The sequence below is a fragment of the Akebia trifoliata genome, chromosome 14 (genome assembly GCF_017979445.1).
Source record: "Akebia trifoliata isolate Shusen 1 chromosome 14, ASM1797944v1, whole genome shotgun sequence".
Classification (NCBI taxonomy): domain Eukaryota; kingdom Viridiplantae; phylum Streptophyta; class Magnoliopsida; order Ranunculales; family Lardizabalaceae; genus Akebia; species Akebia trifoliata.
Window position 1 is genome coordinate 25,559,665 of NC_141388.1, and position 22,543 is coordinate 25,582,207.

General features: G+C 37.2%; 1 protein-coding gene across 1 annotated transcript in view; it reads right to left on the minus strand.

Annotated features, from left to right (window-relative positions):
* Positions 1 to 367: 367 nt before the first annotated feature.
* The window catches only part of LOC147386615 (ethanolamine-phosphate cytidylyltransferase-like), a 59,699-nt gene continuing 37,523 nt past the window's right edge, over positions 368 to 22,543 (minus strand). Inside the window, exons 5-9 of the mRNA XM_086422223.1 lie at positions 19,612 to 19,679; positions 10,584 to 10,704; positions 1,326 to 1,391; positions 1,118 to 1,240; positions 368 to 908 (exon numbers count right to left, since the gene is read on the minus strand). Coding sequence (XP_086278349.1) covers positions 837 to 908; positions 1,118 to 1,240; positions 1,326 to 1,391; positions 10,584 to 10,704; positions 19,612 to 19,679 — 450 coding nt within the window. The 3' untranslated portion in view covers positions 368 to 836. The remainder of the gene's footprint in view (positions 909 to 1,117; positions 1,241 to 1,325; positions 1,392 to 10,583; positions 10,705 to 19,611; positions 19,680 to 22,543) is intronic.

Genomic DNA, 22,543 nt, shown 5'->3' on the forward strand with positions numbered 1-22,543 from the left:
ATTATAAAGACAATCACAATATAAAACTACAGCCCACGCCCCTATAAGTTAAGGCGTTCTAAAAATTACAAAGAAATCCTTATATTATGTTTTCATTAAAAATCACCTTACTTAATATTTTAAACTTAAAAAATAAATAAATAACATCCATACCACATACTGAATTATAAAATATGATATAAAATTAGATTACCTATTAGAAAATTTTCAAAGCAATTATAAAATATTTAATAAAGTTTAAATCCTATTTTCTGTAATGCACGCTGAAAGATTTTGTATAAGCTATAAAGGAGTAACAAATGATTTTTATTTTTTTTATGTGCTCACTGACATTTTCTAAAAATGTTTATTAGTAATTATAACAATATTTATCACCAAAAGCTTAAATACCTTACTTTTTTGCACTAAATAACAATATTCAATACAAATAAATGAAATTTTAGAAAAGTGTAAATTGTAGAGAACTTACGTTATATCGAAACACAAAATCCCAACCATTAAAGCACGAGCTTTATCTTTAGATATCTAGACTCAATTCTTCATGCTTATACCCACAAACATCCAGCCCATCCAGACAGCATCACACCCTACCTCTCTGGCTCTCCTTTATATGATTTACAAACATTTGTTGGGAAAACTAGCTCAGAAATCAGATTATGGATGGGGAAGGCAAAAAAGAAAGGAAAAATGTTCGATTGCCTCTTTAGAACCTACATGTGGGGGCCTCGGAAAAGAGACGCACAATCACCTCCACCCACCAATGGAATTAATAATAGAGACTAAGCCCAAAAGATTGCCCAAGTCTGTCCACACTCCAGGATGGGGTGCTTCTAAAGTCAACCATCAGACACATATGCCTTACCCTCGTAATACCTCCTCTCACTTGCTGCCTTCTTCTCGTTACGTTTCTGAAAAGTAAAGATAAAAAACACAACAAATATCAAGCCACATGGCCAACGTCGGATTTAAGCATTCAAGATTACACCTACAAACGTGTTTCCTGGGGAGCCTAAACTCGATCCCATAAGGGTTCCAAGTGTAAGATTTGTGGTTTCAAACCAATATTGATGAAATTCAAGTCATCCATGAGAACATGTAAATAAACAAGCAGAATAACCTGATACGCCTCGTGATTTGATACAATCCTCTTAATTATTGTGGTAGTTGTGATATCCAACGGGCTTTCTAACAATTGATAGATTCCCATACTCATTGGAACAGCATAAGGGTTGCATTTCCCCTGAAACATTAGCAAACCCAAAGTCGTTCATAATCACAATAATTATGGAATTATATCTAATGTCAGAACTCATTTTCCGATTTACCTTCTGAAAATCATTATTCTCTGCAACTGTTCCATGGACAACCAATGAGATGTTGAATGTTGTAGTCTGCAGTTATCAGATTTTTATGACAAGTTAAAGCCGTATGCTGCACCTTAATGAGATCCAGCTTATCTTTTGGTTGGGATCAACAACAAAAAATCATCATAGTTGCATAAACAAGAAGACAAGTCCATAATCCATAATAAATTTTACAGTGCATGACAATGCCTGCAAAGAATGTTCTTTCACTTTCTATAACTACTTCTCATTGTGCTTAGATATGGTGGTGCTGGAAGGGTTTGATGGGTTTCTCGATGGGGCTAGAAGATTCTTGAAGGGTTCAAAACAGAAAATAGAAGGAAAAGAAAAATTTTAACGAAATAATACTAGATTTACCTTGAAATCACCCCCAATGATTTCCATGGTATCACCAAGTTGAATGCATCAACATTCAAACAACAAAGAATAAAACTTCAGTAATTTTTTTATTTTATTTTAAAAACTACACAAAATCAATTACAATAGCCATATATATAGGCTCTCATGTTTTAGACTTTGTTTATTCTTAACATGACTTAAATACTGACGTTTTTACTTCGACAAATCAATCCTGTGTAAAATCGATACCATATCAGTATTTTGACCATAATTTTCTCAAAAGTAATCAAAATTACAAAATCTAGGGCTCGTTTTGACCCCTCAAAATAAAGTCTAAAGAAAAATGACGTGAATAGTTCCTAGACTCAAATAAAATTCTTAAAATATTCTAAAACAAATAAACAAAAGACTCTTATATCTCTAAAATCCATCCAACCCATTAATGGCCTATAAAACTATAAAATTATGATTCATGTTATCCCCATCACAAACTCTCTTGATCTCTCTCCCTGCCATTTCCGTCTTCATATTTTTCCGAAAGTATATTTAAGTAAGACACATTGCATATCTATAATGTGGGAAATGATGGGATCCCTTCAAGGTATGCCTCATGGTTGAAACCATAGTCACCAAAGTCTTCAACTTATTGAAAAAGTCACGATAATCATGACTTTTTTCTTCACCTATTTAATTGTAAATTTGTAATAAGATACGACTTTCAAAAACTCACAGTTAAATCATGAACTTTGTGCGATTAAATCAGGAAAATTGAAATATGACATTGATGCACTAGTAAGAGAATATGACCTTGATGAAGATGGATGATGGTGATCGTTTTACCAATAAAACATAAGACATTAATGATGTAAAAGAGGATAACATTGATTTTGATGTTTTTGACCAGTCGATGAATCCTAACTCGGGCTTATGACTGTTATCTTTTTTCTATTTTGAACAATATAAATCTTGACTATATTGTGGACCTGTAGTTACTTGTTGTGCATGCATGGATGAAATCAATATGGGATTTGGTCATTGATTATTATAGTTCAATATAATATTTATAAATAAGTGTTAAAGGCTTAAGGAGAGTTGATTCCATGACCTAGGTTCAAATCCCATTGAACCCATCTGCACCTCCAGTAACCACTAATCCCTTGCTTGCTTAGCCAAAAAAAAAAAGGGAATTATTATATTATCTTAACCCTAACTTAATTTTTTTTCCCATTGTTACCGAATTTTTTCGATTTTTCCTCTTGCCGACTTATTCACGCAATCCAACTTGGGACTATGGTTGAACCCATCCTTTTAAGGTATTTCCCATGTAGGAAGGTACCATCAGAAGGGGGTGCCTTTTATTTACTCTTAGTTTGGGAATAGATAAAGATGCTAAAATGATGAGTAATTGTGTTTATTTCTTTACATTCCATAATTGTTATTATTGGATCAATATGTCAATATATGGCGTTATAAAGTAATAGAAAGTGTCGGGACTTGATCCAAAAGGATGGTTAATTAAAAGAATAAAGTGACAAGGGGGCTATATGGTATACCTTACGAACAAAAGAAAAAGAAACAAATCTACAAGTAAAGGAAGAAGTTGAATCAAGAAAGATGTAACAACATGAAAGTGCAAAGTGAAAAGACACATTGACGAACATTTTATGAGATAGATCATGAATCTCAAGATAAATGGACCATTGGCTGGCAAGTGTATCTTTTGAGTCTAACCTTTTACGGGAAGGATTCAAGAAAGATTGAGCAAGGATTATTGTTGGGTAACAGCTGGTATGAATTTCATACAGGACAAACTCCTATTTGATAGGTAAATTCCAAGATGGTTATGAACGAGCGATGTACCTCTCCAAACTCTAGGGCTTGTAGGAAATAAATTAATAAAAGTTAGAAATAAAGATAGAAGAATAATAGAAAAAGAATTGTCAAACCTCAATGAGGGCTTTGCAGTGTATTTATAATAATAATAAGAGACATAAATGCCCTTACAAAGAAAAAATAAAAGAAAAACATAACATAAAGACAAGAAACTAATATACTCCCTCTCAAGTTGGAGCAAATATATCAACTAAGCCCAGCTTGACAAGATGAGAGTTAGTAACAGAAGGGCCAACAAACTTTGTAAGCATGTCAGCAAGCTAATCTGAAAAAGATACGGATACTGTCTGAATGACACCAGATCGAACTTTCTCCCAGAGAAAGTGGGAGAAAGTGAACATCAACATCTATATGCTTGGTTCTCTCATGAAGGACAGAGTCAGAAATAGGCATAATAACAAACTTATTGTTGCAAAACAGTGTGGAGAAACTAGAAACAGAAAATCTCATCTTTGTCAGTAAAGATCGAAGCCAAATAAGCTCATACACACCAAGAGCCATAGCTCGATACTCAACTTCAACAGAAGAAGGTGAAATTATACTTTGTTTCTTACTTTTCCACAAGATCAGGTTACACCATGGAAAGTATATAAACCAGAAATAGATCTCATATCCATAATAGAATCAACATAATCAATGTTATTGAAGCAGGACAAATGAGGTTGAGCTATGGATGAATAAAAAAGCCCAAAACCTGAACGTGACTTCAAGTAGCGAAGAATACGATAAACATCAAGATGAGAAGTGTGCGAAGCATGCATAAACTGACTGACCACACTAATCGCAAAAGTAAAATCTGATATAGTGTCAGCCAGATAAATCAGACGGCCCTACGAGTCTCTAATAAGATGGATTAGATAATAAATCGTCAGATTCAGCATGAAGGCGATAATTCTGATTCATAGGAGAATAAGCAAAATAACAACCAAGTATATCAGTGTCTTGAAGAAGATCCAATGTATATTTGCGTTGAGATAGTGAAATACCACAACAAGAGCGGGTCAGTTCTATCCCCAAAAAGTACTTAAGAGGGCTCAAGTCCTTGACCTCAAAAACACTACCTTTTCAATCCACTAGGCCTCATCTCTAGTCAGGATAAAATCATCTACAAAAATCAAAACAATAACACAATGACCATCCAATCCTCGGTGAATAAAGCATGTATGATCTGAATGGCATCTGGAGAATTCCATAGGTAAAATGACCTCACAAAAGCATTGAAAACAGGCTCGCGGAGATTGCTTCAGACCATATACAAATTTGAGAAGGCGATATATCCTTCCCAGAATAACCTCAGTCAGATCACCATTCAGAAATGCATTTTTCACATCAAATTGGTGAAGAGGCCATGAGTGACACACAACCAAAAAGATAATTAGAAAGTTTAGCTACAAGGGAAAAAATAGTACTAAAATCCTTTCTTGGAGTCTACGTAAATCCCTTAGCAACAAGGTAGGCCTTATCGATCAATGATATCATCCACGAGATACTTGACAATGAAAACTCATTTATAACCAACAATCGCTCCCCCGAGGGAAGGGGAACACGCTCCTAGGTATGGTTTTACAAAACATCCATTTCAACAGTCCACTGAGGATCTCGTAAAGTCTTTGAAACAGACCGAGGAACTCGAATAGAATCAGTGGCAGTAAGGTAGGCCTGATAAGACGAAGAGAGTCCCTGATAGGAAACAAACTGGGTAATAAGATGATCAGTAACACCACTGCATACCTTTGCGAAGTGCAATAGGTTAGTGAGAATCAGATACAGAAGGGATATGTGCATGGGTAAGAGAGAATATACCTGAGCCCAAGGAGGAGGTTGGCAAGGTTGGAAAGGGGCGAGGGTGACGAGAGTAAACCTGAAACCAGGAGCAAAGCCAGGATTTTCTTGTAGTGGGGACAAACTATGGTTAGGTGTATAGTTGAAGAACTTGAAGATAAATAGTTTTAAGGAGAAATTTCTAAATTTTTTGGTTAGAAGTTGAAGAAAATGATATTTAGGTCATTTCCAATTAGTATATGAAAAGCCCAGTCAAGAGACAATGTCATCAACAAAAAAGAGAGGGGGGGGGGGGGGGAAGGAGCAAAAATTTGAGGGAGGTGAGGGTGTAGGGGCAAATGGGGAGAGAGGTGAGGGAATGGGGACAAATAAGGCAAGTAATTAGTTGAAAATCTAGGGGTGTCTCAAAGTTTTGTGGGGACAATTACTAGCTCCACCCCTGCCTGACACGTTGGTAAAAATGGAGAGAAAACTGGAAAAGGCATCCCTATAGGAGAATGATCTTACAAAGGAAAGAATCCTGCAAAGAAGATGTGGCAGGAAAGTAGGGAACATTTTCAAAAAAGGATACATCGAGGGAATATTTGACACAATGAGTAACGAGATCATAACACTGATACCCCTTCAACATAGAAGAGTAACCCAAGAAAACACACCGAACAACTTTATTATCTAATTTCATGCGATGAGTAATTCTGTCTTGAACACAACAAGTGCACCCAAAGAATTTAGGTGTAATAAGAAAGAGGGTGATATCAAGACGAAGAACATGTAGAGGCACCTGGCTTCCTAAGGTGCAACTCGGAACGCGGTTAAAAAGGAAAGCCGCAGTGAAGACCATCAAATTCTAATATAACTTAGGAACATGCATTCCTCAAAGAAGACAATAGACAATGTTCATAAGGTGGCGATTCTTGCATTCCGTCACCCCGTTTTGCTCAGGAGTGTAGGAAAAAGTCAACTGATGAGATATATCATTCTCATGAAAATGAGAACGAATCCCATCAAAAATATATTCCCTTCCATTATCAGACTGAAAGTTCTAACAGTAATGTTGTACTGGGTCTAAATCATTTTAAGAAGGTTAACAAAAAATAGGTAGTACCTCAGAACGAAAACGCATTAAATAGACCCAACTACAACAAAAATAGTCATTTATAAATGTAACATAGTACCGATGACTAGTAAAAGTAGTAACAGGGGAAAGCCCTACACATCAGAATGAATCAAATCAAACATTGTATTAAATCGATGCATTCGATGAATATATGAAGTACTTGTGTGTTTAGAAAGCTCACACAAAGCACTCAAAACTTGTGTTGAAAATTAGCATGTCCTAAGCGAGCATTCTATAAGTTTAAACACTAAGAAGAAAACATAAAACCCAAAAGAGGGAAGCACAGAAACCAGAACAGCAGTATGCGGAGATCCAAATAAGTACAGCCCATCCCGCTCATACTCATGCCAAAAATCCTCTTTAAAGTCGAATCCTAAAAAATACAGTTAATAGGAAAAGAGATCACTGAACAATTTATAGATTTGGTAATACTACTCACAGAAGAGAGGTTAAAAGATAGGTGAGGAACATGAAGCACAGAATCAAAAGAAATACCAGAGGATAAAGGTATGGTACCCTTATTGTGTATAGGTGCAAGAGACCCATCAACAAGTTGAACCTCCCTAGAAGTAGCGGAAAAAGTAGAAGGAACAAAATGGCTAAACTTACCGATTATGTGATTAGAGGCGCCAAAATCAATAACCTATGTCAGGGGAGCAAGACTCAACTGAGTGACATGAAATGCAGAAGATGTATTGGAGGCGTGGTAACTGAGGCCACAATCGAAGATGATCGAGTATGGGCATGGATCTGATCCCGAACAATAGTGGTAATCTGGGTCTGAAGTTGCTACAAATCAATAATGCCAGGAGAAATAGGAGGGTCAATGGTAGAAACTGGTGATGAATCTACAATGGCAACACGAAAAACAAATTGCCCCAAAGGAGTAACAGTAAATCGTAACGAGGGTGGAGCTGAAAGCAACAGGCCTTCATCGCTAGTCTTCCCATAATGACTACAAATAAAACTACTCCCTCGACCACGACTCCCAGCTCCCTGACCACGAGAGTCGGAGAAACTCGAATTGGCTGCAAGAGTCATCTAATCTATTGCTAAACTAGAAAGAATACTGGGAGTTTAAGTTTGAGATGGATCTACATACGATAACACTCATCACTATCAATAGTCACAAGTCTCAAATAAGGAAAACAAAGGAGCGGTGTTAAGAATCTGTGTCCGAAGTGCCACAAACTCGGGACGTAAGCCAATGAGAAACTAGTATGTCTGATGTCGAGCAATTCTCTTAACCACATATCCGATTGCCTCTACAGACAACTCAGCGATAGACTCATAATGAGATAGCTTTTCCCATCGGGATCGAAGAAATCTAAAATAATCTACTACACTCTGAAACCCTTGAGTAACCTTGGCAATATTTCGATAAAGTTAATAAATCCGCAAATCATTCTTAGCATGCGCATATGTCTGAGTGAGAGTTGACCATAAAGATGAGACAATCTCATGGTACATAAACATAATGTAGATGCATTGCTCCATAGAATTAAACAACCATCTGAGAAAAGAGCAATTATCGATTTCCCATCGTTCAAATTTGGGATCAATAGTAGGTGGCTTGTTAATGGTACCCAAAAACCATCTAGATTTGCCTCGACTTCCCAAATAGAATCTCACATACCGAGACCAAGACTGAAAGTTTCGACTATCCAAAAGGGCACTAATACTGCGTTGGGCTGAGAAGTTGTGCCCAAAAGAAGTATTTGATTCCTTATTCTCTTGATTCGATGTCATAACTCTCAAAGACAAATAATAAAAAGGAGTAGAACAAGAAGAAAGTGTAGGAAGACTACATGAGATCTCTAGATAACTGGAGGAGAAGAGGGAGAAAAATCGAGGCAAAGAACTGAACTCACAGCAATCTCATATAAACAAAAGTTCTCCAAAACGTTGAAGAACAAAACAAATATCTAGAGATTTGATTTGAAGGGAGGTCACATGCAAACCTATGCCTAATCCTCTCCCTCTAAATTGGGACAATGGGCAATTCTATGAATTCCATCAGATGCCTGGCCATGTTCTTGATAGATGTATTACCCTTCGTCATGCTATTCAAAACCTCATTGAGCAAGGGAAGATCACCATACCCGCTCGTAAAGCACCTAATGTTAATAAGAGGGGAGGGGACAACACTATTCCATAGCAGCCACTTGCAAAACAGCATCACAAAACATCACACAACACTATCACAAGGCACACACCCTTGTCGCACAGCACAGCACTATCACACAACCCTAATCAAGAGGCCAATAGCCTTATCGCAGTCACACAACACTATCACAAGGCCCTCAGCACTGACGCACAACCCACAATACTCTCACACAGCCCTAAACACGAAGCCAGAAACCCTATTGCAGCCCACAGCACTGTCACAATAACCTCCTGGCAGCATGGAACACAGCCTACAGTGCAGGCTTATCGCAAAAAACAGCCGACCAACCCTATCGTAGCATGCAATTAGAACACTTAGGCCAAAAAGGAATAAAAAGGAGAAGAAACCCCTGAAGGAGAAGCCCTTAAACGAACCTGCTGCTAGGTGTGTTTGGTTCCAAGAGCAAACAACAAGGTTGGAGGAGAAGAGAGTAGGGTGATGGTGCTTCAAGGGACCAAAACCAAAGAGAAAGAAAAGCCCAAGGGGAGCTATCGATGGGCTCTGATACCAAGAAGAATAATAGAAAGAGAATTGTCAAGCCTCGATGAGGGCTTGGCAGTGTTTTTATAATAATAATAAGAGTGAATAGATATAAATGCCCTTACAAAGAAAAAAAAACTAAACATAAACATAACATAAAGACATGAAACTGATCATAACATATTCGAATAAAGATAAACGTAAATGAGAAAATATTATGCAAAGATAATAGAGGTTAGCGGTAAATTATAAACATTAAGTTTACTCTTGTTAAACTTCACCTCTTATCGATGTTTTACATCAGTAGATGACGAAAAAGTGGGTGGCACTGGATTGGACTAGAAGTTGTTTTACTGTTTCTTTTAATTAGAAAATACCTTGGATCTGTATAGAAGAATTTGTTGTTGAAAGGGTATGTATATAATGTCATGAAAGACAAAATCGTTTGATGCTCAAGAATACATTTCACATCCAATTAATGTATTTAGTCCCTTTCTAGTAAAGAATCCAGGTATAGAAATTGGGGTCTTGACACAAAGCTTAGCTGAAGCCTAATCGTTTTACTAATTTATTTACCAAAAAATAAGAATAGTACGCAAAACTATTGAAGGAAAAAAGTAATAAATCACACAAATCTACAAAGCAGAAATAGAAATTAAAATAATAATAATAATACGCTAAATGCAAAACCAGAAGGTACTAGCTAGCTTAGTTGGTAAAGTTTGTGGGTGCTGATACCAAAAACCTGGGTTCCTACACCCAACATCACTGGACTTACTGATCTCATTAAAAAAAGGCTTACCCAATGGTAACACAAAATGAATGTGCCATCTTGGTAAGTTGGTTAGATTGATAATTACTAACCCTTTGCTTATCCCAAAAAGAAAATAAAGAAAAAAAAAAAGCAGCAAAAGACCAATAGAAACTAATCAGACAACAAAAGGAGTATTTCAATGTTTCAAATACACAAACCCCACCCTAAAACTCAAAAAAAAAAAAATTTAAATGGCTAGAAGCACAATAAGATCAATTTTTTTTGGTGTGGATGTCTACAGAGTGTTGGTCAAACATTCATAGATTAGTGGAGCCACAGGAGTGCCATGTTTTACAAGATCCAAACTCTTCCATTGATCAAGGTCAAATGTTTCAAGGAGACCTCTCTTTTTTTAAAATCAAGGAATGTATGTCAAATATCATCATTCAATGAGGTAGATAAAAATAAATAAATAAACTTTGTTACTTTGTTACTTATCAGGACAATACTCCCAACATAATTTTTTTTTCCTCTTATTGAAGGTTGCATGCTTCATTTTACCGTTTCAATTAAAAAACCAAATATGAAGTATGCAACCAAAAAGAAATAAGATGGTACGATTAGGGACTGAAAAAAAACGTGTAAATTATCAAAAAAAATAAATATGAGCTCAGCAGATAGACTAACCATGTCTTTTGAAACTTCCCAAGGAGCACCAATTATCACCTCATCAACATATTGACAAGCTAAAACACTCAAGCTCCTCTCGTGAAGGTTCATAATAGGGCGATGTGCTCCTCTATTAGTACTGCAGGAGCCATTATAACAAAAATGAGCAGAAATACTAACTCATTAGGACTTCCTGTATTAATTATAAGACTAACAATCACCATATTCGAAATATTATCAAATATAAATAGTCATTCAATCCAATACACATACTAATAAATTCAAGTATTATATACAAAACCAATGAAGTTATTAACAAGTAAACCAGAGAAACTGGAGTTGTAACTAGTTTGACGAAAGTATGCAGAATCTCAAATTTCCACCCACAAGGGGAATGGTTTATAACCTTCCATCGAGACGTTGTACCAGTTAGAAGAAAAACTGAGTCTCAGACATCTCAGCCAAGACATTGGGATGATACAATTTGCATCTCATCCTATTTTGTACTACTTATAGAGAGAACAACTGCTTACATTCAAGTCCTTTGGTGTATTTTCTTTTGAAAATAGGAGAACTTGGAATCTGCGGTTAACTAATTGTTTAATAAAATTCTGGAGACTAAGAAAATGCCAGATGAACAGAGAAGTACTATAGTCCTTGTAATAACCATAAGCAAGAATTGCAAAATCACATTAACTATTTAGGATAGAACTTATTTGCCAAACAATGAATTTATGAGTGACTGACACATGGTTAAGACCTAGAAAAACAATGATTATTATTATTATCTAAGTGACCCAATCCTTCTGTCAAGGGTGTCGCTCACACTCTCAAACCTTGCTTTGGCGCTTTCGAAGCGAATCCTTCTCCAATCCCTGCTCTCAAAATTTGAGAACCCACTTTCAAAATGTTGAAACCCGCTCACATAAAGAATCTCATTTCATCTATCAGATTAAGTACTTTGAATTTCTTAAATAACTATTAGTCATGTACGTACTAAAAAATAAATAGGATAATGAATTATTACTGAGTATTACAATTAGAAACAACAATATTGTAATGACCAAAAAATTAAAATATTATTGTAATCATAGAATTAATTTGAATCCTTCAAAATGAACGAGCTTCAATCACTAAAACATATGTTGATTATTTAATTGGTAATAATAATATTGATCAAGAATTATTTTGTCATAACTAATTGGAGGTGGTGAGTAGCATAGTATTGGAAATACTAGGATAGTTAGTTCTAGTTTGACTTTCATCAGTTTATTTCTATTCTTTCTATGTAAGGGCATTTATGTCCATTCTCTTATTATGAATTATAAATATATATCAAGCTCTCATTATGAGACTGGTACTTTTTCTCTTCAAAAATTCTTCTTGGTATCAGAGCCAAAAAAAAATAAAAAATCCTACCACAACCTCTCTCCGTTCCTTTTCCCAACGTCCTTAATTCTCTAAACCTAGCAGGAGCCTCATTCGGAGTTTCTCCCCTCTGGGGGGCTCTTTTCTTCTTTAATTCATGTTTTCTTAATCGCATGTTGCAATAAAGAATTTATTAGCCCTTCACATGCTGCAATAGAGATTTGCGCTATGAAAATTATTTTTTTTCCCCCTACGATAAGGTTTCTCTTGGCAATCAATCCTTGAGCTTTTTGGTGCACGTTAATCAGCCCCATTGGTGGTGCGATCAGCCTTCAAGCTCCTACTCTTCTCTTCGACAGCAATAGCAGATAACCTACAGATCTGAATTTGACTTGCGAACAGCTTCTAGGTCTATATTATTCTCTGCGACAGCAACAATAGGTCTGAATCTCACCACCGATCAGATCCACATGCCCTATAATGCCCTGCGACAGTAGCTGTAGCTCTCTACAGGCCTAAACCTCACCTGCGATCAGATCCACATGTCCTAAAGTGACTTGCGATCAGATCTACAAGCCTCAACCTCACCTACGATTAGATTTACAGGCCTAAAACTCACTTGCGATCAGATCTACAAGCTTCTACCCCCCCTGCGATCAAATTTACAGGCCTAAAACTCACCTACGATCAGATCTACAAGCCTAAACCTTACCTGCGACCTGATCCATAGCAGCAGTAGGTCCCTATCTGTGTTGAGATTAGATTTACATGCTTTAGAGTGACTTGCGACAACAGCAGAAGACCTATACAGGTCTGGTTCTACACAACTTGCAACAGCAATATACAGCAGTAGCCAGCTGTTGTGTACACTTCGATTAGCCCTACAGGGCCTAAACTGCTCTACAACAGCAGTACACAGTTGTTGGGTGATTGGTGATAAGCCCTACAACACTTCTAAGGTTGTGCGAAGACCTGCGACAGCAACAGGGGTTGTTTCTGTAACCTACGACATCTCTACTTTGGTTGGTTCAACCTCACGACAGCAGTAGAGGCTATTTCTGGTGTTGCCAACAGTAATCAACAGGATTATCTAGCGTTAGACAGGACTAATACGGGAGATCTCCCTTCAATCCAAATCTTCTTCCTGTTCATAGTGTGCAATGATGACTCACAAGCTTAAGGACTTTACCACAACCCTTAGCACCAATTTCTCAGTTCAACGTATAACCAATGCCCCACTAGATGGCTGTAATTTTCAGAGCTGGTCCCGGTCTGTGCGACTTTATTTGGGTAGTAGAGGAAAATCTGGTTGGCTGTCAGGCGTTATTCCTAAACCACCCCTAACTGATCCCAAATCTGACCAATGGGAAATCGATAATTGCACCATTCTTGGATGGCTATTTAATTCCATAGAGCAACGCATTTACACTATGTTTATGTATCATGAGACCGTCTCCTCTTTGTGGTCAGCTCTCACTCAGACATATGCACATGCTCGCAATGACTTGAGGATTTATGAACTGTACCGAGATATTGCTCAAGCTACCCAAGGAAATCAGAGTGTTTGGATTTCTTTAGTCCCGTTGGGAGGAGCTCTCACACTATGAGTCTATGGCTGAGTTATCTACAGAGGCAGCTGGGTATGTGATCAAGAGGATTGCTCGACATCAGACATACCAGTTCCTCATAGGTTTACGCCCTGAGTTTGAGGCACTGTGGACCCAAATCCTTAATACCACTCCTCTACCTTTCTTATTTGAGACATTCGCGACTATTGATAGCGATGAGCGTCGTTGTCGTGTTGTTCCCTCTCAGACTCAGTCTTCTGTCATTATCTCTGCTCCCGATACAGATCAGATGGCTCTTGCGGCCAATTCGGATTTTTCTAACTCCCGTACTCAAGAATCTGGAAATTGAGGCCGTGGGAGCTGTGGGCGTGGTAAAGGAAGTGGCCTTACGTGTAGTCATTGTGGGAAAATTGGCCATGAGAAGGCCTGCTGCTTTCAACTCTATCCCCACCTGTTGAGATCTTCTGGGGGTCAGCCCCATGCTGCTATTGTGGAATTTACCTCAGTTGATCATGCTTCTCTTGGTACTATTGATCTGCAACATCTTCAGACACAGATTTCAGCTATTGTACGAGATCAACTCCAAGCTCAGACTCCCTCATCCTCCATAGTCGCATCTGTTATCACTCCTCCCAGTACTTCTACATTTCATGCCACTCAGTCTGGCTCTGTTCCTCTGACCTGGGTCATTGATTCTAGTACCTCTGATCACATGACCGGTGAGTCCACTCATTTTATTTCTTCTATTTTTCCCACTACTCATAAGGAGGTTCACCTTGCTGATGGGTCCCTTACCCCTGTTCACAGTAAGGTACTTTATCCCTATCCCCTGGTTTTCCTCTTGATTCTGTTTTTTATGTTCCACACTTATCACTTAACCTTATGTCTGTGAGTAGTATTACAAAATCACTTAATTGTTCGGTATCGTTTTTTCCTACTCATTATGTTTTTCAGGACCTGACTTCGATGAGGATTTTTGGCAAGGGTATGAGAGGGATGGGTTGTACCTGTTCGAAGCTCCACCCATTGCTGTCCCAGCTTCCGTGCTCCCACTATCTGGAAATCATACTTTTTGTTTTTAGACTTCAGACTTATGGCATGCTCGCTTAGGACATGTTAATTTTCAGCACTTATGTTCATTATTTCCTACTTTAAAACAATCTTGTAGTAGACACAAATTTCAGTGCTCTGTGTGTGAGCTTTCTAAACACACTCGTACATCTTATATTCCTCACATGCATAGAGTTAATGTTATTTTTGATTTAGTTCATTCCGATGTGTGGGGGCTTTCCCCTGTTACTGCTTTTAATGGTCATAGATATTATGTTACATTTATTGATGACTATTCTACTTGGGTTTATTTAATGCGTTCTCGCTCTGAGGTACTACTTATTTTTGTTAATTTCCTTAAAATGATTCAAACTTAATACAACATTACCGTCAAAGCTCTTAGAACAGATAATGGCGGGGAATATATTTCTGATGGGATTCGCTCCCATCTCCATGAGCGTGGTATGCTTCATCACTTAACTTGCCCATACACTCCTGAGCAAAACGGGATGGCAGAACGTAAGAATCGCCACCTCATGAACGTCGTTCGTTGCCTCCTGCGAGGGATGCATGTTCCCAAGTCATATTGGAATATGGCAGTTCTTACTGCTGCTTTCCTCCTGAATTATGTTCCAAGTAGCACTTTAGGAGGATGGGTGCCTCTTCATGTTCTTCGACCTGATAGCACTCTCTTCCCTATTACACCTAGAGTTTTTGGGTGTACTTACTTTATTCAAGATAGAACTCCTCATCGCACCAAACTAGATGACAAGGCTACCCGTTGTATCTTCTTAGGTTACTCTTCCATGTCAAAGGGGTATCGATGCTATGATCCCCTCTCTCATCGTATTATTCATTCCTTAGATGTCACATTTTTTGAAAATGTTCCATATTTTCGTACTTCATCTTCTTTGCAGGACTCTTCTCCTTTGCAGGATTCTTCTCCAATAGTGCTACCTTCTCCAATTTTCTCTCCATCTTCATCTTCGCCGCCGCCACTGCAAATTTACTCTCGTCGCCTTCCCCCCTCTCAAACTTTGCCAACCTCCTCCTTGGACTCAGGTATATCCCCTTCTACATTTACGCCTACTCCTATTTCTGACTCACTTACCCATTGCACTTCGCAAAGATAAGCGAGGATGTGTTACTGATCACCCTATCGCTCAGTTTGTTTCTTATCAGGGTCTTCCTCCTTCCTATCGAGCCTATCTTGCCACCACAGACTCTATTCGGGTTCCTCAGTCTGTATCTAAGGCTTTCCGTGATCCTATGTGGACTAGAGCTATAACTACTGAGATGGATGCATTGCAGAAGAACCACACTTGGGATCTTCTTTCTCTACCTTCTGGGGAGCGAACTGTTGGTTGTAAATGGGTTTTCACAGTCAAGTATCTCGCAGATGGTATTGTTGATTGCTACAAGGCTCGACTTGTCGCTAAGGGATTTAAGCAAACTCCGGGAAAGGACTTTGGAGCCACATTTGCCCCTGTAACCAAACTGTCTACTATCCGTTTACTTATCTCTTTAGCGGCCTGTCATTCATGGCCTCTTCACCAGGTTGATGTGAAGAATGCCTTTCTAAATGGTGATCTAATAGAGGTTATTTATATGGACCCCCCTCCTGGGTTTTGTCTTCAGGGGGAGTATTCTGGGAAAGTATGTCGCCTCCTTAAATCTCTGTATGGCCTAAAACAATCTCCGCGAGTTTGTTCTAGTGTTTTTCTGAGGTCATTCTATCTATGGTGTTTTCCAGATGCCACTCTGACCATACTTGCTTTATTCGACGAAGAATAGATGGCCGCAATACCATTGTCTTGGTTTATGTGGATGATATTATAGTAACTGGAAATTATACACAGTGGATTGACAAGGTTAAGAAGCAGTTGGGTAGTACTTTTGAGGTTAAAGACTTAGGTCCCCTCAAGTACTTTTTGGGATTAGAGGTAGCCCACTCATGGCGTGGTATTTCGTTATCTCAATGTAAATACACATTGGATCTTCTTCAGGACACTGGTATGCTTGGTTGTCGTCGTACCTCTACCCCAATGTATCAGAATCATCATCTTCATGATGAATCTGGGGAACTTTTATCTGATCCTTCATCTTACTAGAGACTCGTAGGCCATTTGATTTATCTGACTAACACTAGACTGGATTTGACCTTCGCAGTTAGTGTAGTCAGTCAGTTTATACATGTTCCGCGTACCTCTCATCTTGATGCCGTGTATCGTATTCTTTGCTACTTGAAGTCTCGTCTTGGTCTAGGCTTATTTTATTCATCTACTGCTCAGTCACATCTGTCATGTTTCACTGATGTTGATTATACGGGTTTTCTTACAGATAGGAGATCTACATCTGATTTTTGTACCTTCTATGGTGGTAATCTTATCTCGTGGAAAAGTAAGAAACAGAGTGTTGTTTCTCGTTCATCTGCTTAAGCGAAGTATCGTGCTACGGCTCTTGGCACATGTGAACTTCTTTGGCTTTGAACTTTGCTAACAGAGTTAGGATTTCCTATTGATGGTTCCTCCTCGCTGTTTTGTGACAACAAGTCTGCTATTATGCTTACATCTGACTCAGTCCTCCACAAAAGGACTAAGCACATCGAGGTTGATGTTCACTTTCTCAGGGAGAAAGTTCGATCTGGTGTACTTAAGCCAATCTTTGTCCCTTCTTCAGATCAACTGGCCGATATGCTTACAAAGTCTGTTGGATCTTCTGTCACAAACTCTCATCTTACCAAACTGGACCTAGTTGATATATTTGCCCCAGCTTGAAGGTGAGTATTGGAAATACTAGGATAGTTAGTTCTAATTTGACTTTTATCAGTTTATTTCTATTAATTCTATGTAAGGGCATTTATGTCCATTCTCTTATTATGAATTATAAATATATATCAAGCTCTCATTATGAGACTGGTAATTTTTCTCTTCTAAAATTATTCTCATAGTAACAACAATAATATAGTCAAGCTACATAAATAGCACAAAAAAATACAAGAAGCAATGGATGTAAGGCGTGTGAAAATATAACAACTATGGACCTTGGTCGAGTCATGTAAAGAATCTATTACAAAAGTGTGTTTATTCTATTGAAAATTATTAATTCTTTTTTGCAAAAGAAAGTATGTAGTGATGGATTAATTAAAGCAAATAAAGTATACAATGGTAAAAATGATATTTGAATATATTATATATAACTCAATTCATAATGCTTTGGAGGCGCTCTCAACCTTAAGATATTTTCAACTAGGCATTTTCACGTTCCCGCTCCCACTCCTGCTCTCGCACCCGCACCCGCTCCGCGCACTGGTCACTAAGATTATTATTATTATTATTATTATTAAGTGGTAGTAATAATAGTAGTAGTAGCAGTAAAATCTCTTAATGTTCTATAAAAATAAAACCTCTAGAGGTAGTATTTTTAAAACACTAACTAATTTATATTATGCCCATCAGAATTCATGTTAGAAGATGGCGGATTTTTACACATGCTGCCTGTTGAGTTTAGTCCCATATCAGACACTTATTGCCTTGTCTCTCTCCTTATAAGCTCCTGGGCGCCTCTCTACTCATTGCCAATTGGTTTGGAGTTCGACCCCCAAACTTATCACGATATCAGAGTGGGCCTTTCTCTCCTCCACGTGCTTTGGCCCAATCTAGCCCACACGTGCGGGGGCATGTTGAGTTTAGTCCCACATCGGACACTTATTGCCTTGTCTCTCTCCTTATAAGCTCTTGGGCCTCTCCACTTATTGCCAATTGGTTTTGAGTTGGACCCCCAAACTTATCACTGCCAACCTAACACAACCCTCCCTCTTTACTTAAGCTTAGGACTGGCAATGCAGTGTAGAAGTAACAGTACATGGGAGCTTAATTTTATATGATGCCAAAGAAGCAAAAAAAGTATTTCATATTTGAAGTCCTCCATTACTTGTTCCCATATTTTTTTAATGAGTATAAAGATTTTATAAATTAAGAGAAAAAGTACAATGAAGGCTGACATAGCCCAGAAAACAGAAAAAGACAAAACATGGACAAACCAAAACACTAGCGAAGCACAAACAAAAGGCAAAGAAAAACAATAAGCAAGTAACAAAACTAATACTAAGAGCTACACAAACTGTCCCATATAAACATGAAACTTCGAAGAAAACCCCGGCGAATTCCTTGTTTAGCTTGGTCCAAAAGAACACCAACCATGTTCCCATATGATATTTCTTATCTTTTTCTTCTTTTTTTCATTTGGGGGGGAGGGGGGGTTGGACAAGACTCGAGTGGTTGACCTAATAATAATAACATAAAGTATATATTTTGCTAAAATAAAAAAGAAAAACCTCCTTACCATATAAACACAAATATTTGGATTAAAAGTTTTTCTTGGATATTTTATGCGATTTTCTCACAACTCGTATCCATCTTTACCATTGATGCATACATTACAAAATATTTATTCAATGCTTGTTCTGGTTGTACAAATATCATAAAGAAATCACATGGAGAAAACCGTTCCACCATAATTCTAGATTTGATCAATCTAGATGCATGCATAGAAGATCATAAATCTAAGAAATTATGAATCATTCCGTAATCATCAACAACTGCAGGATACAATGAATTCCAAAATATATTTCATATTTACAGCCAATCATGACAAGTATGTACAAAGGGAGTAGGGAGTGATGGGAAATTGCGCATCAAATGTTTAAAAGATTATCACTTAAAGATCAATATTAGGATATTTAATTTCAGAGTATAAACTTAAATATTAAAAGGAATACAAAATGATATTTAAAAACATAATATTAAAAGACTATCACTTAAAGATTCAATATTAGGATATTTTATTTGAGAGTATAAACTTAAATACTAAAAGGAATACAAAAAGATGTTTAAAAACATAATATTAAATATGGTAATTTATACATACTTCATCCTATAAAATAACAACAAACAACTGAATAAAACAAAGGACATAAAAAATGAAGAAATTTTTTTAATAGAAAATCAAGTAATAACAAAAGCAAAAAAAAAAATTAAAAAAGAAAGAAAGCAGGTGACCTGACTGTTTGATCAGTGTGAATCCCAACGAGTAGAAAATCTCCAAGCCCTCGAGCAATCCTCAATATCTTTGCATCATGGTCAATAAACAAAACCAGCATAAAATTTTGGGTCAGATATAAATGATAAAGAAAGAGTATTTTCATGGAAGAAAACAAATAAAATCCAACATCACATGTAAAGTGAAATAGATACTAGGAGGGGTAAAAACAAGAAACAAAAACACAATATTACCCAAGAATCATTATCATCATCAAAGCAAAGCCTTATTCCAACAATGAGGGATTGGCTGAACAAACCTTGGCCACTCAATCCAAAGGCAAGAAACCACAAACAATGCTATATTTTTATGAGAAGAGTCATCAAGGGGTATAAGAAACAATCATATGTTCACCGAAATTCCGTAGTGCAACATAGACCATAATGAAAACCAGTTTAGACCCTACAGTAATAAGTTGATACAGCACCCCCAACAAATTTGCAAATTTTTCATCATAAACTATAAGAGTTGGGACCCTAGTTTCAAGCCCATAATGAATAAAATCTCAAATCCAATGTCCAAAAACACCAATCAGGCAAGTTTTTGGCGTGCAGATCCATGAATTTGTTAAGGACCAACCCTTTATTTCTATTATATTAGACTATAGGCTCCTAAAAACATTAAGATTCAGAGCATGCACTGAAATTGATAGAGTTGAGACTTTTTCAATAACAAATTTTCTAACATATTGGCATTGAATCTTGAAACCTATGGTCTCTATGGAAGTTTTATCACATGATACTGTAACAAAGAGCACAACCTTTGCTAGTTTTTACTAGTGGTGCAACTCAGTTCGGTTTGGAGCCAAATTGAAACCAAACCGACCTAGGGCTCCACCATACTGGAACCAGAACCAAACTAAGTTGACTCTGGAACCAAACCAAACCAAACTATGGTTGGTTCGGTTCTTAGGTTGAACAAACATAGACACTAACCCCTTTTTCTATTTCAAATAGCAATCCGAAGGGCAATTTAGTAATTTTTGAAATTATACAACTCAATTACTATTTAATCATACAAAATTACAAATAACGAGCAACTCTCTGAAGTCTTAATTATTTAATTTATTATATATTTAATATAATTATGTATCATAATGATTCGATTTGGTTCAATTCTATATTAGTCTTGAACCGAGAACCGAACCGAATTGATTGGTTTAACATTTTCGTAACCCAAAACCAAATCAAAATGTGTTTCAAGCCGAACGGTTTGGTTTGGATCTCGGTTTGAACAGGACCAAGTTGCACCCCTAGTTTTACCACTTATAACGGTTTTTTAGTACATATGCAAAAAAAAAAATGTAAGATTTTTTATGCAGGACATCTGCAATTCTAATTAGAGTTTTAATAGGATTTCTATTTCTAATTCTAGAAGGATTTCAATTTCATAGTTATGTTAGGAGTACAATTTTTTACTAGTTTCTAATTTGTTTTAAAATTCATTTTTATTATTTAGACTCTAATTAGAATTCCTTAGAAGTATCCAAATTGAGTTGCAATTGGATTAGAAAGTTTCTATTGTACTTTCCACCTGTGTGTACCGTCTTACTTGAATTCTACAAGTAAATCATTCAGGGGGAACAATACTTAAGAGAGAGTGAAGCTGTTAGAATCTTAGGTTTTTTCTTTTTAAACACTTTTGTAAGATTTTAATCGGGTGTAAGTTGTGTTAGTCATTCTGGGAATGTTTTCCAGTCTTTTTGGTCTAGTTTAGGGTTTTGTCACGTAATTGACAAAGGGGGAGATTGTAAGTTCCATATTTTGTTAATCCCGAGACATATGTTGAGTGTCGGATCGATTTTCCATTAAAAACATATGAAGACTTCGTTAAAGCTGCCCAACCACATGCGCTCAGCAAAAAGATCCCATGTGTGTGCACAAAGCTTAAAAGGTAATGAGACCACCTAAGACCATTCCCCAACACTTAGATAATTGATAAGTCGACCCGTAGTAATTAGGAAGACTCTTTCCTCGACCCGTTCGCTCATTGGATCGTTCAGGAACCGAAACTGGTCATAGATGGGACATTAAATATTTGACCACCCTAAAATCATTTTCTGTCCTTAAGTGTTTTTTTTCACCTTTGAACCATTTTGACACCAGACTTCCTAAAAGTTCATTTTGACCAAATCATGAATTTTTTGAAAATTTGAAAGCGATGAAACGAGTTGGAACTAAGCAAGGAAATTGATTGGAACTCAAGAATGAACTGGGGAGGGGTCTATGAACCCGAATCTACCAATAATCCCGAGTTCGAGAGGGGTTCAAGCATCGATGACATTGCTCGAAAGCACAATGTAAAAACGACTTAAAAAAAAATTTATGCAAGAGAGGTCATAACCTAGGATATGACTAGAAAGCATAATGGTAGAGCTCAGGGAATCGAGTGTGCCCATATTGGGCGAGAAACCGAAAATTGAGAATTTCCGAGAGTGCAATGTAGCACTCAGCCAATTATCTCGAGCTGGAGGCTCACGTGGAGCACATCCAAATGGATTTCTGAAGATGTTCAAAACATATCGAATCCAAAGGTTTTGTGAGAATGATGGCAAGTTGGCTCTCGGTTGGAACATATTCAAGAGAAATAACATAATCTTCAACAAGTTCATGTATGAAATGATGACGAATATCGATATGTTTTGTCCGAGAGTGTTGGACAGGGTTCTTTAACATATTGATGGCGCTAGTATTTTCACAGAATAAGCTCATCATCTCTTGAGATAACCCGTAGTCCAGAAGCATATGCTTCATCCATAGAAGTTGTGCACAACTTCTAGCCGCAATGTACTCAGCCTCAACGGTGGACAGGGAAATGGAGTTTTGTTTCTTGCTTTGCCAAGTAACGAGACAGTTTCCAATATAAAAATACCCTCCACTGGTGGATTTACGA